General features: G+C 39.3%; 1 protein-coding gene and 1 long non-coding RNA gene across 4 annotated transcripts in view; one reads left to right on the forward strand and one right to left on the reverse strand.

Moving 5' to 3' along the window:
- Nucleotides 1-4,877, reverse strand: part of LOC125483115 — an 8,725-nt gene extending 3,848 nt beyond the window's left edge. The window contains exons 1-2 of the long non-coding RNA XR_007262083.1: nt 4,779-4,877; nt 876-3,180 (exon numbers count right to left, since the gene is read on the reverse strand). This is a non-coding gene — a long non-coding RNA (uncharacterized LOC125483115). The remainder of the gene's footprint in view (nt 1-875; nt 3,181-4,778) is intronic.
- LOC109928681 (bcl-2-like protein 11) overlaps nt 1-15,301 on the forward strand; it is a 45,093-nt gene that overhangs the window by 12,514 nt on the left and 17,278 nt on the right. For all 3 annotated transcript variants that reach the window (XM_048596771.1, XM_048596774.1, XM_048596775.1), the window contains exon 3: nt 348-484. In XM_048596771.1, the coding sequence (XP_048452728.1) occupies nt 348-484 (137 nt within the window). The remainder of the gene's footprint in view (nt 1-347; nt 485-15,301) is intronic.

Below are 15,301 nucleotides of genomic sequence, written 5' to 3' on the forward strand. Positions count from 1 at the left end.
TGCTGCTTGGCCTGCTGTGTTCATCCAGCCCTGCACCTTGTTGTCTCAGGTTCCACCAGCTGTCTTTTCCCCTGCGACATTAGCCTGGGCCTCTGGATCTCTAGTCCAGTGACAGGACCTAAAAAAAGTCAGTAAAAATCTTGCCTTCTGTGAACGCCTACATGTATAATTGTTCTGAAATTAGAAAGCCTCTGGCAAGGTTATTTGTGAACAAGGTTTTAGCTCAAGTAGTTGGATGCGGTTTACATTTAGCTGTAGGTTCTTGCATGAAAAGGACCTCAGTGCATGTTGAGCTACTAGACCATTATTTTCCTGAGCCCTGAATGTTTAAATTATTAATTTTGCAGGCACAGAAGGGATACACCCATCTGGAACGCAGGAAGGCTCTCCATCAGTGCCCATGGATGTTCAGCCTGAAGTATGGATTGGACAAGAACTGCGAAGGATTGGTGATGAGTTCAATTCTCATTATCAAACAGGAAGGGTAATTAGGAAATCTTTAGATTTTTTTCTAAAAATGTGTATTTGTGTCCTATTAACAATCATAGTCTACAGTATACTGACCCACGTGCCACCTTTAAGGTAGAGCAACAATCCAAATAGAAACGGAGGGCTTGGAGATACTCATTTCAGAAGTATTGTACAAGCCTGACCTTAAGACATGATATTTACTATCCATGATCTTACCCAGTCCCAGTTTCTGTTCCAGGGCAGATCTGTCCTCTCCTGAATCACATTGAGGTATTATTGCATAGTTAACAGTAGCAGCATTGTTGTACCACTCTCATGGAGTTATTCTTCATTCACAAACCTCAGTGTTAATTGGCTAATGAACCATAAAAGGCATCATAACCCATTCTGATCCTTGTTCTTACCTTATATTCCACACAAATGTACCTTCATCAGAAACTGCTGGGTAGTGAACAGTAATGGGAAGCATGTCCACTTCTGTCCCTTCTTTCCCAGAGGCATGTCCATGGTATCTTAGAGAGGGGATACTGTGGGGCTTTGTTCTTTGGAGAAAGTTCTTTTAAAATTTCAGAGAATACGGTAATATAGCAAGAGTCAAATCAAAAAAGGCTATTTCAAAAGTAAGAATATAGCTTACTCTGGCATACCAATAACACAACCAGAGTATTCTGAGTTGAGACTATTACAAACACAACAGCTCAGCACTAGAGACGTAACCAAATTTGCTATTCTTGGTAATGTCTAATGCCAGCCTATGATGTAACTACCTTATCAAAGGCATCTGACATACTTGGCAAGCACGCTGACCTAACCATGACACTAAACCAGTATGTTAATGCCTTTCCTTGTTTAACCAAAACCACAATAATCATAACTGGTCCTCGCCATAGCAGCAAGACAGATGAGATAATTTAGCATTGCATAGTACATTTGCACCTTTTTGGTCATATTGTAAGATGAATACAACATGATGTTAATGGGCTTTATTCACTATACAATTTGAATTATTTATTGTGTCCTTCATTAGGCTGTTTACTCTAAAATAAGCTAATGATTGCAACTTCCTTATTGTCGCTGTGTAAAGGGGTAGGTTTCTCCCTCTGTGTCTTATTCCTGCTAACACCAGGTTTTCCCCACCTAAATCTGACTTCTTAATAGTGAGATACAGTTATGTGGGTGCTGACAGGGTTCCTGCAAGGCAAGCCGAGGTTGTTCAACCATAGAGCCAAAAGTTGTTGTCCCTTGCTGTCTACAAAGGTACAATTATCAGCAGGGTTGACTGGAAAGCATTCAAGTTTGGGAACAACATTTGATTTTTCCTGCCTGCTGTTTAGGGGACACTGACATTTTACATTGATTTAATAGGACAGATCAAGGAATTAAGCCTGGGATCATCCTTGTCTGTGTGACTTAGCATCATGTTACCTTGAATTATCAGGAGAGTAAATTTTTGGTAGGATATTCTAGTAATTTATTGATCTAAAAGTAGGTTGATATAACTATATAATTCCATTAAACTAGGAGAAGTGAATTGATAATAAAGAAGCTGATTTAGATAATTTGCAGTTCATAAATACAGTTTAAGATTTCTGTGGCAGTCTGCTTATTCCCCAACAATAGTATCAGCAGGTATAGCTATTGCAGATAATGGGTACCAGAGTTAACTTGAAATAAGTCATGTTTTCATGGCCACTTTTAATAATTTTGTTTTCTTCTATGGGAAAAGGCTCTCTGTTTCTCAGCTGGTTATAACAGCAATTAGTTGAACTTTAGAAAACCAGGAGGATTCAAGGGTCAAATCCTGGGCTGGTCTAGTCTTTGAATAAAGTGGCCACAATTGGGTGCAGTGGGTTTGAGAGAGTATTTCAACAAGGATGCCTGCTCCTGATCACTATCTCAGCAACCGTTACTGGCAGCATGTGTGGATGTCAGTTGAAGTTTGCCTATTATAGCTTTCCAGTCCCAGTGCAGTTAAGATAACTGCAAAAACCCTCTCAGCTGACTTAATAAGAACATGCTTTGGGGGAGGCATCGAATGAGTCTAATTCAGAAGTAAATGTTTTCAGGAGGATAAGGAAATATTAGTGGAACTGTCAATACACATGGTGATAACAACCAGCTTATAAATATTATTGAAGTGATAAAACATTCATTACATTACAAATAATCAAACAGTGGACTGAACATACTAACAGCTGTGAATAAACTGCATTTTTCCTGAAATAAATCAACTTTTTTCAAATCCAATGTTTTGGCAACTATATACCAAATTCACAAGTCAGCATGAAATAATTATTCCATATGATGATAATTCTGGAGGTTCCCATATTATTCTTAAATAATGGGTTCATTATGGATCATATGCATTTCTGTGAAGTGATGTGCTTTCCCAGTATAAGTATATATTGGTTAACCACACGGGTTATCCAGCTGTTGTCATTTTGCAGTTTGTTTGCAACGTTTCTGCAGGTTGCAACCCACTGTGTTTGATACTGTCTTTGCTGGCTGGCCTAGGGTGCCTTTAAACAGGGGCAGCAGCTCTGTGAAAATCTGGGCATCTGATCGGATGGTTCAGATTTGCATATCCAGTCATCTGGCTGGATATTTTCACTCTCAAAGGGAAACATTGTGGTGTTAACTTAAGATGTTTTGCGGTGTAATGGCCTTGCATACATCAGTTCCACAGGACGAGAAATAGAGCCTGTTTTACTGTGGACGAGGTAAAGAACACAAAAGAGAAGCAGAGAAATAAATGGAACAGTAGGGTGAAAAATGTAGTCCAACAACAAGTGAATTTTAAACATCAGTACACACAAAATTAATTTTTTAACGTTTTATTCTTCTCTATTGCTCTACCCATTAAGAATCTACATTCAGCCATTATGTGTACCACTGTATTGACATGGACAGCCATCATTAATGATCTATGAAAGGAACCACTTTATGTTGCTATAACTCTTGCCTGCCACAGAGCAGGTCAATACAGACCACAAAGATAGGTACACCTCTTGTACAGCTACATGCATGGTTGCATTTAGCAAAGAAGTAAGGAAACTTGTACTAACTCGCCTATCTGAATTTGCAATGTTAATGGCAGTTAAAATGGTCTAGGAAAATAAATTAATTATGCCCAATTTATTGGTTGAAACAAAATACTAGGGCAGAAAATTACATTCCAGGAAGCAAAAAAACTCAGACATCAGAGACATTTCATTAGTGCACCTCAATATTTGCATTTACATTATGCCTTATCATGTTGAAACCTCTGAAAGTGCTTTGCACAATGATTTAGTTTTGAAGTCACTATTTCGGTGCAGATATTGAGGTGTACTGTTGTTCTCAATTATCAGTTGTTAATTTTAAATCTGGGATAGATAGTTTTTTTTAACAAGCAAAGGTATTCAGGGATACAGGCCAAAGGCAGGTATGTGGAGTTTGGCCAAAGATCTGCCACAATCTCATTGAACAGCAGAACAAGCTTCACCAGTTGAATGGCCTACTCATGTTCCTGTGTTCCGAATGGAGCCTTCTTTTGGTAGTGCTAGCTGAACAAAAGTGCTGTCCAGGAGGCTGCCATTAAAAGCTCATTGTTTGACAGTTACATATGAACATGGAAATCAGGAGCAGGAGTGGACCATTCAGTCTTTCCAGCCTGCTCTGTCATCCAATAAGATCATGGCTGATCTGATTGTAGTCTCAATACAGATTCCCACCAACACTGTTTCTATTAACCTCTGCTTTAAATATATTCAAAGGTTCTGCTTCCGCTGTCTTTTCGGGAAGAGAGTTCCAAAAACTCTCAGCCTTTCACAAGAAATATTTTACCTCATCACCATTTTTAATGGGCAATTCCTTAATTTTAAACAGTGGTCTCTGGTTCTAGATTTTTCCATAAGAGGAAACATCCTCTCTTATTGAGACCACTCAGGGTTTCATTTGTTTCAGACAACCCACCCATTTCAGATATTAGTCTCATAAACCTTTTCAGAAATATCTCCAATGTATTTACATACTTCCATAAGTACAGTGACCAGTACTGTATATGGTATTCCAGATGCAGTCTCACTAATGTTCTGCTTGTAAAAAACTCAGACATCAGAGACATCTCATTAGTGCACCTCAATATTTGCATTTACATTATGTCTTATCATGTTGAAACCTCTGAAAGTGCTTTGCACAATTATTTAGTTTTGAAGTCACGATTTCGGTGCAGATATTGAGGTGTACTGCTTGTATTCAGTTTCCCTCACAATCAATGATAACATTTTATTAGCTTTCCTAATTACTCAATGTACCTGCATACTAACCTTTTGTGATTCATGCGCATGGTCACCCCAGGTCTTTCTGCATCTCCAGACTCTGCAATCTCTCACCATTTAGATAATACGCCTTTTTATTCTTCCTGCCAAAATAGACAAATTCACATTTTCCCACATTATGCTCCTTCTGCCATTCACCTCTCAATATCTTTTTATAACCTCCTTGTGTCCTTTTCACAATTTATTTTCCTACCTATTGTTGTGTCATTAGCAATTTGGCAACCATACCTTCTGTCCCTTCATCTAACTCATTGATATAAATTGGAAATAGTTGAGCTCCCTGTGGTGCACCAGTTGTTACATCTCACCAGCTTTAAAATGACCCTTTACACCTACTTTCTGCTCACTGTTAGTCAGTCAATCTTCTGTCTGTACCAATATGCCATCCCCTATACCATGAGGTTTTATTTTCCACAGTAACCTTTGATATGGCACACAATCAAATCCCTTCTAGAAATCTCAGTACATCTACTATCGGTACACCATCTTTTAACCATGTCATCTGAAGGACAGTGCTTCCAACAGTGCAACATTTCCTCAGTTTTTCATTGGATCACCAGCTTAGACCATGTGCTGAAGCCAAAGCCCTCCAACCCATTGCAGGCAGCACTAGCAATCTGACACTGCGAAACAAGTTGTTTGTTGATTAATACTCATCTCCAACAATGGCTGGCTAGCAGTCAATAGAGTTGGTCAGCTCCTTAATGCCAAACCTCAGGAAAATTAAGAAAATGTGTTGCTGTAGGGAGAGAATGATTTTTTTTTACTGACGTTTTGTCTCGAATTTGCATCCAAGAGGGTGGAGCTCTTTGGGAGGGAAAAAAAACTATAAACAGATTGCTTCTATTTAATGCACATGAGATCACTTTCTACTTAGCACACTACACCACAAGCACAAAAGAAAATCATGAAGATTTTACTTCACACTGATTTTGTTTAACATCTGTAGGACAGCTGCAGTACTACTGGACTTTCAATTAAAACTGAAGCCCATCTAGGATTTATTTTAAAAAAGACAAAAGGACTACAGATGCTGTAAATCAGGAACAAAAACAGAAGTTGCTGGAAAAGCTCAGCAGGTCTGGCAGCATCTGTGAAGAAAAAATCAGAGTTAATGTTTCGGGTCCGGTGACCCTTCTGATTTATCTTTCCCAAGCAACTTGCAAAAGGTGCAGAAAGATAAATATTTGTATACGTTTCATTTTACAGAACTATTTACATTGGGTCAGTAATTTACAGTGAGCAGATAAGTGAAACGTGCATTTATTACTTGGAAACTTAGATTTTTAGCATTGCATTTCTGTCTGTTGGTGGCCTTGGCAAGTATCTGTAAAGAAACTGCTATTACCTTCAATAAGAGACAAGTTGGGGTAACTGAGTTAGCAATTCAATTACATGCAATTCCACCATTTTATGAATGTATTTTGAGGGTCCTGTTGAATTTATTTCCATAAATCATGAAGAGAATTAGACCAGAGGCTTTGACCAAAACAATCATTTCTTTCTTTTCCCTCCGTCAGAAACTACAGCAGCATACTTCGGCCACTTTACATAATAGTTTCTCACAAAACCATAGATCCCAGTGTACATTTGCCATTAAGTTTTCAATCAACAACTTCTCAAAAATAATTAGGGACTAGTTAACAACTCCTTTGGTTTTGACCATTATCACCTTGGCTGTAAAGGTGAAATTGCCATAGTCCTACCAGAACACAGGGCTGCTCTTTCATTAGAGAGAGAGAGAGAGACGGCTGGTCATGGTCTAACCTGAGGGTTACCATGCCTCAGGCAAGGGGAAGAGATTGAGTCCTTCACAGTAACCCCAGCCAGTGCAAGAATCGAACCCACATTGTTGGCATCACCCTGCACTGCACACTCCCTAACTCCTCACCTTCACTGGCTCCACCCCTGCCTCTTTGACCTGTCTCCTCTCCACCTATCTTCTCCTTTATCCATCTTCTATCCGCCTTCCCCTCTCTCCCTATTTATTTCAGAATCCCCTTCCCCTCCCCCATTTCTGAAGAAGGGTCTAGGCCCAAAACGTCAGCCTTCCTGCTCCTCTGATGCTGCTTGGCCTGCTGTGTTCATCCAGCTCTACACCTTGTTATCTCAGTCATCCAGCCAACTGAGCTCATATTTATTGGTTCCCCTTTGTCTATTCTCCTTGTTAACTCCTCAAAGAATTCTAATAAATTTGTCAGGCATGATTTACCTTTCATGAAGCCAAACTGAGTGACTGATCATACAGCATTTCTTAATACTCTCCTTTTTACACTCTTTATCATATTACATTTAACATATATTAGATAACACTATTACATTAAGATAACATTTTCCCAATAACGTATGTTAAGCTCGCTGGCCCACTGTTGCCTATTTATTGCTTTCCTCCCATTTCCATTAAAAATGTTACATTTGCAGTTTTTCAATCCTCAGGGACTTTTCTAGAATCTAAGGCAGATTAAGTATCCACTATTTAGGAAGTTACTTCCTTTAATATCCTAGGATGAATCCTATCAGGTCCGGCAGGTTTATTGGTCTTTAGCCCCCATTAGTTTCTCTAGCACTTTAGTTTTAGTGACTGTTCAATGGTTAATTGGAAAATATGTTCTCAAGGATTTAAAACTGTGACAGAATCAGACTTGTCTTCCCTTTGTTGTTAAATCGCTGATGAACACCTATCTTAATCTAAACTGCCCATTGAGAAACTAATGAGATTGAGTTTGCACACTTCTCCATTGAGACAGTGAGTGAGGTGTAAAAGTAGCTTCCCATCGAGCTCACTAGATTCCCACCTGGTGAGTTGGGGTCAAATGACTTGATTAGTACCTTGGCTTATATGAGGAGAATCAACATGGATGTGGTACCAGGAAGATTTTCCTACACCTAACAATTCACAGTTTGGAGCTGGAGGAGTCTAGATTGATGGTGGTTGGGAGTGCGGAGCAGAAACCTGGATTAGAACAATTTGGTCTAGCAAATTTCATAGACTTTAACATCCATTTTTAAATTCATTCATGGGACACTGGCTTCACTGTTGGGCCAGGACATATTGCTCATCTCCAGTTGACTTTGAGAAGGCCATGATGAACTGCCTTGTTGAATAACTGCAGCCCATTTGCTGTAGGTGTACCCACAGTACTGTTAGGGAAGGAATTCCAGGATTTTGATCCAGCGACAGTGAAGGAATAGTAATATATTTCCAAGGCCAGTTAGTGGTTTGGAGAGGAACTTGCAGGAGATGGTGTTCCCATGTATCTACTACCCTTGTTCTTCTAGATGGAAGTGGTCATAGGTTTAGAAGATGCTGTCTAAGCATGCTTGGTGAATTTCTTGGTTTCAAGTCTTAGACCGTAATGCCTTTGATGTGAAGTTTATTTCCACGGTCACTGTGGTGGCCCAGCATATTTGTGTGGCAATGTTTGTGCCACAGCGATGCAGCATGTGGGCTCACAAACATGACTGCAGCAATAACATAGGTTTGGTCTAGTTTCTAATGTCAACAGACAGCACTCACTGAAGACCAAGCATAGATGCAAAGTAAAAAGTCATGCAAGTGGCGCCCTCTTTAATTTGTTTTTATTCAACTTATTTAATAACGAAGCTTATCTAACTTATTGTCAGAAGGCAGGAAGCAACTCATTTGGCCATGCTTTTAGCTATGGAATGGTGAGAAAATGTACTCTTTAAGAAAAGGGGCCAAAAATAACAGCCAATTCAGATTGAATACAGCCAACGGCATGAGCATACAAGTGTACTGACGTGTTGATTGGATACATTTAGGCTGTCCAAAGGATTCCCCCATGTTGAGTTGTTCAGGTTAATGGGGAATTCCTTCCTCATAAATCATAAAGGGTGTTTGGAAACTGTAACTGCAGGTTCAATAGGTCGAAGTTTGGGAATGGTTTGCCTGTCAAGACTCGAGGTTAGGCAATGGTTATTTTAGAGAGAATACGTTTTAAAAATGATAAATGATTGAGGAAAGCTGCTTTCAAAAAAAAAATGTAGCGAAAGCGAGCAATCCAGATCTAACCACATCTTAAATTACATATCTGAACTCAAGTACTCGTTAATGCCTTTGGCATAAAGATAAGATTTCTTTGAAAGTTTAGATCTGGGGGGGGGGAGGGAATAGCTGCATTACCACAATAATCTCAGCCATTAATCAGTTTTACTCGAGTAGCCCATTCGATAGCCCGTCATTGAGTGAGCCTTAAAAAAAAATCTGGTGCGGTGGGTGTATTCTTTCTCCTTTAATTTTTTGTGTGAATTTTGCTCGACTTCTGGACAGTACCTAAATGTTACATTTTACAGTATCGGGTCCCCCATGGAGCCATTGTTTTGCATCTGTTTGATGATGCCAGAAGAATTAAGCGAGGACAGAAATAGAAATAAGGGGAGGATTGCACAGACATGTATATGAAAGCTGGAAAAGATCAAAGCCAGCTTGAGAAGCAGTTCAAAATTGTTGGCAGTATAAGAGGTTAGAAGGTGAATATATGAAAAGTTAATACACTGTGCCAGCTGAAAGTCAGATTCATGGTCCCCTGCTGCTTATTTCAATCCCTCTACTAAACACAATGCTTGAGCATCTCTGGCAGCAGTAAAATGTACTATAAGGTTGATTAAGTGCCTTCAACAGCTACACGGTGATGTACAGCAGAGGTCATACGCTTCCAGAAGGATGGGCAGCTATACTTACTGTTACAAACTTCACAGTGGTCAGCTTGGAGCAGCAATGGGTGATGATGATATAGCGGTGTTAAGTTGGCAGTGAAACATGTTGGTTGCGGGGAGGCATGAGGGAGAAAATGCCTTTAAAACTGAGTGGTATCTTCAATTAAGAGATTTCTTTTTCATTTTAAAAGAGAAATTCAGGGTTGACCCAGTTCATCAGCCAGTACAATTTGTGAAAAGTGTAGATGTTCTGCTGTGATGCTCATGGTAAACTAGATCATTTTGAAATATCAGGAGCATCAAGCTATACAGTGTGCAGTGTATTAGTTTGCTGCTAAGGGGGCAACATGTTTGTGTTGTGTTCAGTTTAAGTCCAATTGCGAAAAGGAAACAAGAGGATGAAGTTACCATATATATTCAATAACAGTGCACCTCATATAAATTTTGACTCCCTGACTTCCAGCCAAAAGAAAGTCAAAGTTTTTTCCCAATTGTACTCACTCACTGTCAAATTCTAACCTTCCCTAATGCGAACCTACTTATAGAATAGTGCAACCTCAGAGGTGGTTGTTCAACTCCTTGTGTCTGTGCACATCAGTATTTGCTGTCCAGGTCACCACTTCACTGGTGCGCACAAAGTTCCTGCCAACCCCACCCTCTGATATGACAACATGGCATCAAAAAACAAGTGGATCCATAGCCCAGTTCAAATTTAAAGCTTGAGATTGCAAAGTAGACAAATAATTGTGCAGCAGGTGGAAAACTCAAGATTTCCAAGAAAAACATCAGAGATTGGAGGGTGCTGTCTTTTTCGCTCAGTTTAAGATGAAAGCCTAGCATGTGGCAAAAATGAATTTGCTAAATACACGAGTGAACATTGCTGGAGTGTGTTCACAGTTTCCAGCACCTATCCGAGTCTGTCTGGAACTTCCAAGCCATCTCTGGATGGTCAGCCAGGTTTACAAAGAGGAATAATTTTGTACTGCAACAGAAAACCAAGATTCACATTGTTTTAAATGAAGATTCAACTATAGAAATGAGGTTGGCAGGAACAGTCTTGATCTGGTGACTCTGCAGTAGTGAGACAGTGGGAGAGGGTGGTTTTCAACTCCTCCAGAATGTTGCTGTTGTCAAAATAGGCCATGTACTTCTTGACAAAAAGTTTAATCTTAGAAACACGGCTTTCATGCAAACGTAAACCAGAACTGTCAGAGATGTATTGCTTTTCAGTGTTGAAAGTTTGCAGGTTAGAATATACTTGTAAAGCTGTGGTGAGTCAAAAATACAAATTGAACTAACCACCGTTTCTTTGATACTACTTGAGCTGAATCATAGAATCAAGCAATTGAGAAAGGGGCTATTTGGCCCATCAGAACTGTGGTGGCTCTTTGAAAGAGCAATCGATTTCTTCTCAATACCCTGAAAATGTTACCTTCCCATCCAATTAAAATAGGTTTCCACCCTCCTTTTTTGGCAATGTGCTCCAGATTATACCAATTTGTGATGTATGCTCCAAAACATTAATGGGGATACTTTGAAGTTTCTTAAGCTTCTTGGGCGATTTATATGATAAGCACAGTCTAACCACAATGGGTAAAATGCTGTATTTAAGATTGAAAAGATGCATTTTTCTACATTATAAAACCATAAGATGGAGGAGCAGAAGTAGGCCATTCAGCCCATCAAATCTGTTCTGACATACAATGAGATAATGTCTGAACTGATAATCCTCAACTCCACTTTCCTGCCTTATCCTCATAATATCACTCACCGATTAAAATTTTGTCTGTCTCAGCCTTGAACATATTTAATGTCCCAGCCTGGATAGACCTCTGTGGTAAAGAATTCTACAGGTTCACATTAATGCTGGACATAATCTCCATTAGTTAAAAATTTTACCCACCCTTTCTGAAAACGTTGCATGCCTTCTAGTACTTGCCTTTCCAATTCATGTTTGAGCCCTTCCAGTGAATGTTAGTTGGGATCTTGCCACGTGGGATATCTGACTTGAAACTGAAATACACGTATGTGCAAGCACATGGACAGACTTACACACACACACACAGCAATCCTGACCTTTTTCCACTGCCTAACTCCCTGATGCCTGTATAGCTACTTCTAGTTAAACCAACACAGAGAGATGATAAAACCTTGAACTTCAGCCATAAAGTGGAGTTCCTACTAAACTTTCAAAACACTTTTCCGCTCCTAAAAGAAATGGGAATATATACATTCAATTCTATGAGGAGTGAATGTAATGTAATCTGCTCCTATAATGCTGCGTAAAGACACAACAGAGGACTCTGTTCTGAATACTACCTTTCTGGTCAATTAAGCATAATCAAACCATCTCTCAAATTTGTCTTGTCAAATTAGTTTTGCATGGCATTGCTGGCAGCTTCAAGTTGCATAATATCTGCTGATGCATGGCAATTATGGCCAGCGTATTTTTGGCAATAGATAAAGCAAAGTGGAGAATCAGATGCTGTGGTGATCAATAGTGAACTGTAAATGTTTTGAAGGGAATTACAAAGATGAGAATTGACTTGACTGATTGATGATGTCCCAAACCACGAGTACATACACCTCAGTTAGTCAATGGTAGCATAGAGATTCTGCAGTTTATACTGTTGTCTTCACTAGAATTTTTTTTTACAGTTAACAGGCAGATGTTTCTGACATGATAAAATTTTAGAAATTTGCAAAGCAGATGGAGGCTATCTGGCCCATCCTTTTTAGAGCAAACCCACTGCCCCAAGTATTCCTCAATCCTTGCATCTTCCTCCATTTCACTTTGAAGTTGAAAATGCAAGCTTCTCTGCCTTAATCCCCTCCTTATGCCCTGGGTAAAGAAAAATTTACGAATATACTTAATTGCTTTTCACAATGGTAACACCTTGGCCAGTCAGAACTAAATACTAACCAATCAGCACTCTTTTCTTCTGTAATATATGTAATTTGAAATCTGGCATTTTTGCACTTGTCCTGATGAGGACAAGATAAACAGCTTCGGCACCATTTCTCTCTTTAGCAACACTCAAGTCCTGTCCTACCAAGCAACCTTTATACCTGTTTCTCCTAATTACTCTTGCCAGTTTTTCACTGACAGTTTAACCTGATTATTTTTCACTGCTTACCCCCAACTTGAGAAGACAGTCTTTCGCTAATTACTCTATCAAAAACCATCAGCATTTGAAACTCCATTAAATCCTGAAATAAAATCAAAGTACTGTGGATGCTGGAGATATGAATTGAAAAGAGAAACTCAGCAGGGCTGCTATGCAGAGGGACAAAATTAATGTTTAGAGTCTGGTATAACTCTAAAGCTTTTTGTTCTCAATCCGTTAAACCCTCTCTGTCTTCTCTTCCCATGTGAAGTCGCCCCTCACTGACTATTAATTCCCATCCCTGGTACACCAAACAATGTGCTCTCAATGGTTTTTTCATCTTGTTAATAATGGATACCCAAATGGATATCCTATGACCCAATAATGCATTGTAAATATTCCTCAATTTCTCAAACCCATGTCCTGTACTACCTGGAAGGACAAGGGTAGCTGATACAATGGGAATGTCACCACCTGCAGGATCCCCTCCAAGACAAACTTCATCCTGGCTTGGAAATATATCACCTTTCTTTCACTTGTCACTGGGTCCAAATCCTGGAACTCCCTTCAAAACAGCACCGCGGGTATCTCTAGCCCACAATGACTGGAGAAATTCAAGACGATGGCTCACCACCAGCTTCTAAAGCACAAATAGAGATGGAAGTAGATGCCTGACTAGCAAGAGACATGCACATCCCTTAAAGTAATGTAAAAAGAAAAGTCCCTTTCTTGTTAATTCACTCACCACAAGTTATTTCAATGATTACTAAATATCCCAATTGTCCCATTTTGTGTCTGACCATATTTCTGTTTTCCTTCCAAAACATATTACTTCACATTTTTTTCACGTTAATTTATCTGCCCATTCCACAGTCTCCTGAAGTCTTTACAAGCTGTTTGCCAAATATTTTACTGTCATTTTAGCACCAAATTTGTTCCCTACACAAAAGTCCCAATCAATACATATACTAAGATGCTGTATTTACCCCAGAGGTTGATGAATAGAAATTTTGACACATACAAGTTGGAACTGAATTGGAAGAGAGACCTAAGGAACTCAAACTCACTCCATAGCACCTCTTAGTGATTGCAGCCAACATCTAATCTGTGACAGTTGACATAGCACAATTGCAGAGAAATGCTGGCAGAAATTGTGACCAGAAATTTAAGGTTTGTGGTCGGGAAATGCATGCCCTACTTAAGATTTTTTAGTCAACAGTACAGTTAGTTATTGATTGTTGATAAAATTCAGACATTCATTGAAATGTGCTTTAAAAACCACATGATAAGTTTCACAAAGAAAATTTGAATTTTTGAAATATACGATGTGCGGAAACAATAATGATATTTGCATCTTCCACTTAAAGGGGAATGTCATTCGAGTAGGAGGTGGAAGACTTTCAGTATGAAGTACACATTCAGATAGGCTTGGATCACTCCAAAGTGCCAACAGTTCATAGTTTTTATTCATTCATAAGATCTGCACCTTACTGGCTAAGCCAGCATTTATTGCCTATCCCTAATTGTCCAGAGGGCTGTTAAGAGTCAATCAAATTGCTGCAATCACATTTAGGCCAGACCAGGTAAGGAAAGCAATTTCCTTCTCTAAAGAACATTAATGAACCAGACGGGTTTTTTCCAACAGTTGACACCAGTTTCATGGTCATTAGACTCTTAATTCCGGATATTTATTGAATTTAATTTCCACCATCTACCGTGGCAGAATTTGAACCTGGCTCTCTGGATTATTAGTATAGCAATAATAGCACTGAGTCATTACCCCCTCATTTTAGCACAACTGTGAAAACAGTCTCCTGGGGTCTAGTTCTAACCAGCCAGAAATAAAACTGAATTTTGGTGCTAAGAATGTCCACTTCAGTTGGGAACAACATACTTGACATTTTCTCGGCGCTCTTCCTGGTGCTCAAAACAAAGTGAAGTTGCTGCCGAGAGCATAGAGTTCCTGACCAAGATCACATTTGAGTTGGAAAGATGAGATATGTGAACTCTCACTCTTTTAAGTCTTCGGAGGGGAGAGGAAAGTGTGTTGCTTTTGCTGTGATATACTTTGATCACTATCCTTTTCTGTGCTACACATAATCTGTTGCATTAAACAATTCTAATTAGTAATAAACACCAACAGATCTTAGCAACATTTAGCTAGTCATCTGTGGTGGATGTAATGAACCTGCTGAGTGTTTTTCATCATGTTGTGTGACAACATCAGATTTTCACATTTGCAGTATTTTGCTTTTTAATTGTAATGGACAGGTTAGCTTCCCTGTGTGTTTTTGGATATTATTTGCACATTATATCCTGCTTTGACATCTGAAGCCTGCAGCATAAGGAAGCTTCAGAGAATGCCTGTGTTTTCTAAACAGAGTTAAAAGTTTTTTTTAATGTGGTTTTGGGGTTTTTTACTCTCCCCATCCGCTCGGAGTCAGAGTGATAAGATGACTAATGTTTGTTGATGTTCCTTATATTATAATTCCCTTTTTCTTGTTGATCTGCGTGGTTGGGATTTACTGTCAGTCATGTTATTTTGTAGTAAAGTATCAGAGAACCTGTGTACTGGAAAGTCTACTACATCCTATCCCAGCCATTTGAGATAACAAGGTGTAGAGCTGGATAAACACAGCAGGCCAAGCAGCATCAGAGGAGCAGGAAAGCTGACGTTTCAGGCCTAGACCCTTCTTCAGAAAGGGTCTAGGCCCAAAACGTCAGCCT

Source organism: Rhincodon typus, chromosome 5 (assembly GCF_021869965.1).
Source record: "Rhincodon typus isolate 14 chromosome 5, sRhiTyp1.1, whole genome shotgun sequence".
Taxonomy (NCBI): Eukaryota; Metazoa; Chordata; class Chondrichthyes; order Orectolobiformes; family Rhincodontidae; genus Rhincodon; species Rhincodon typus.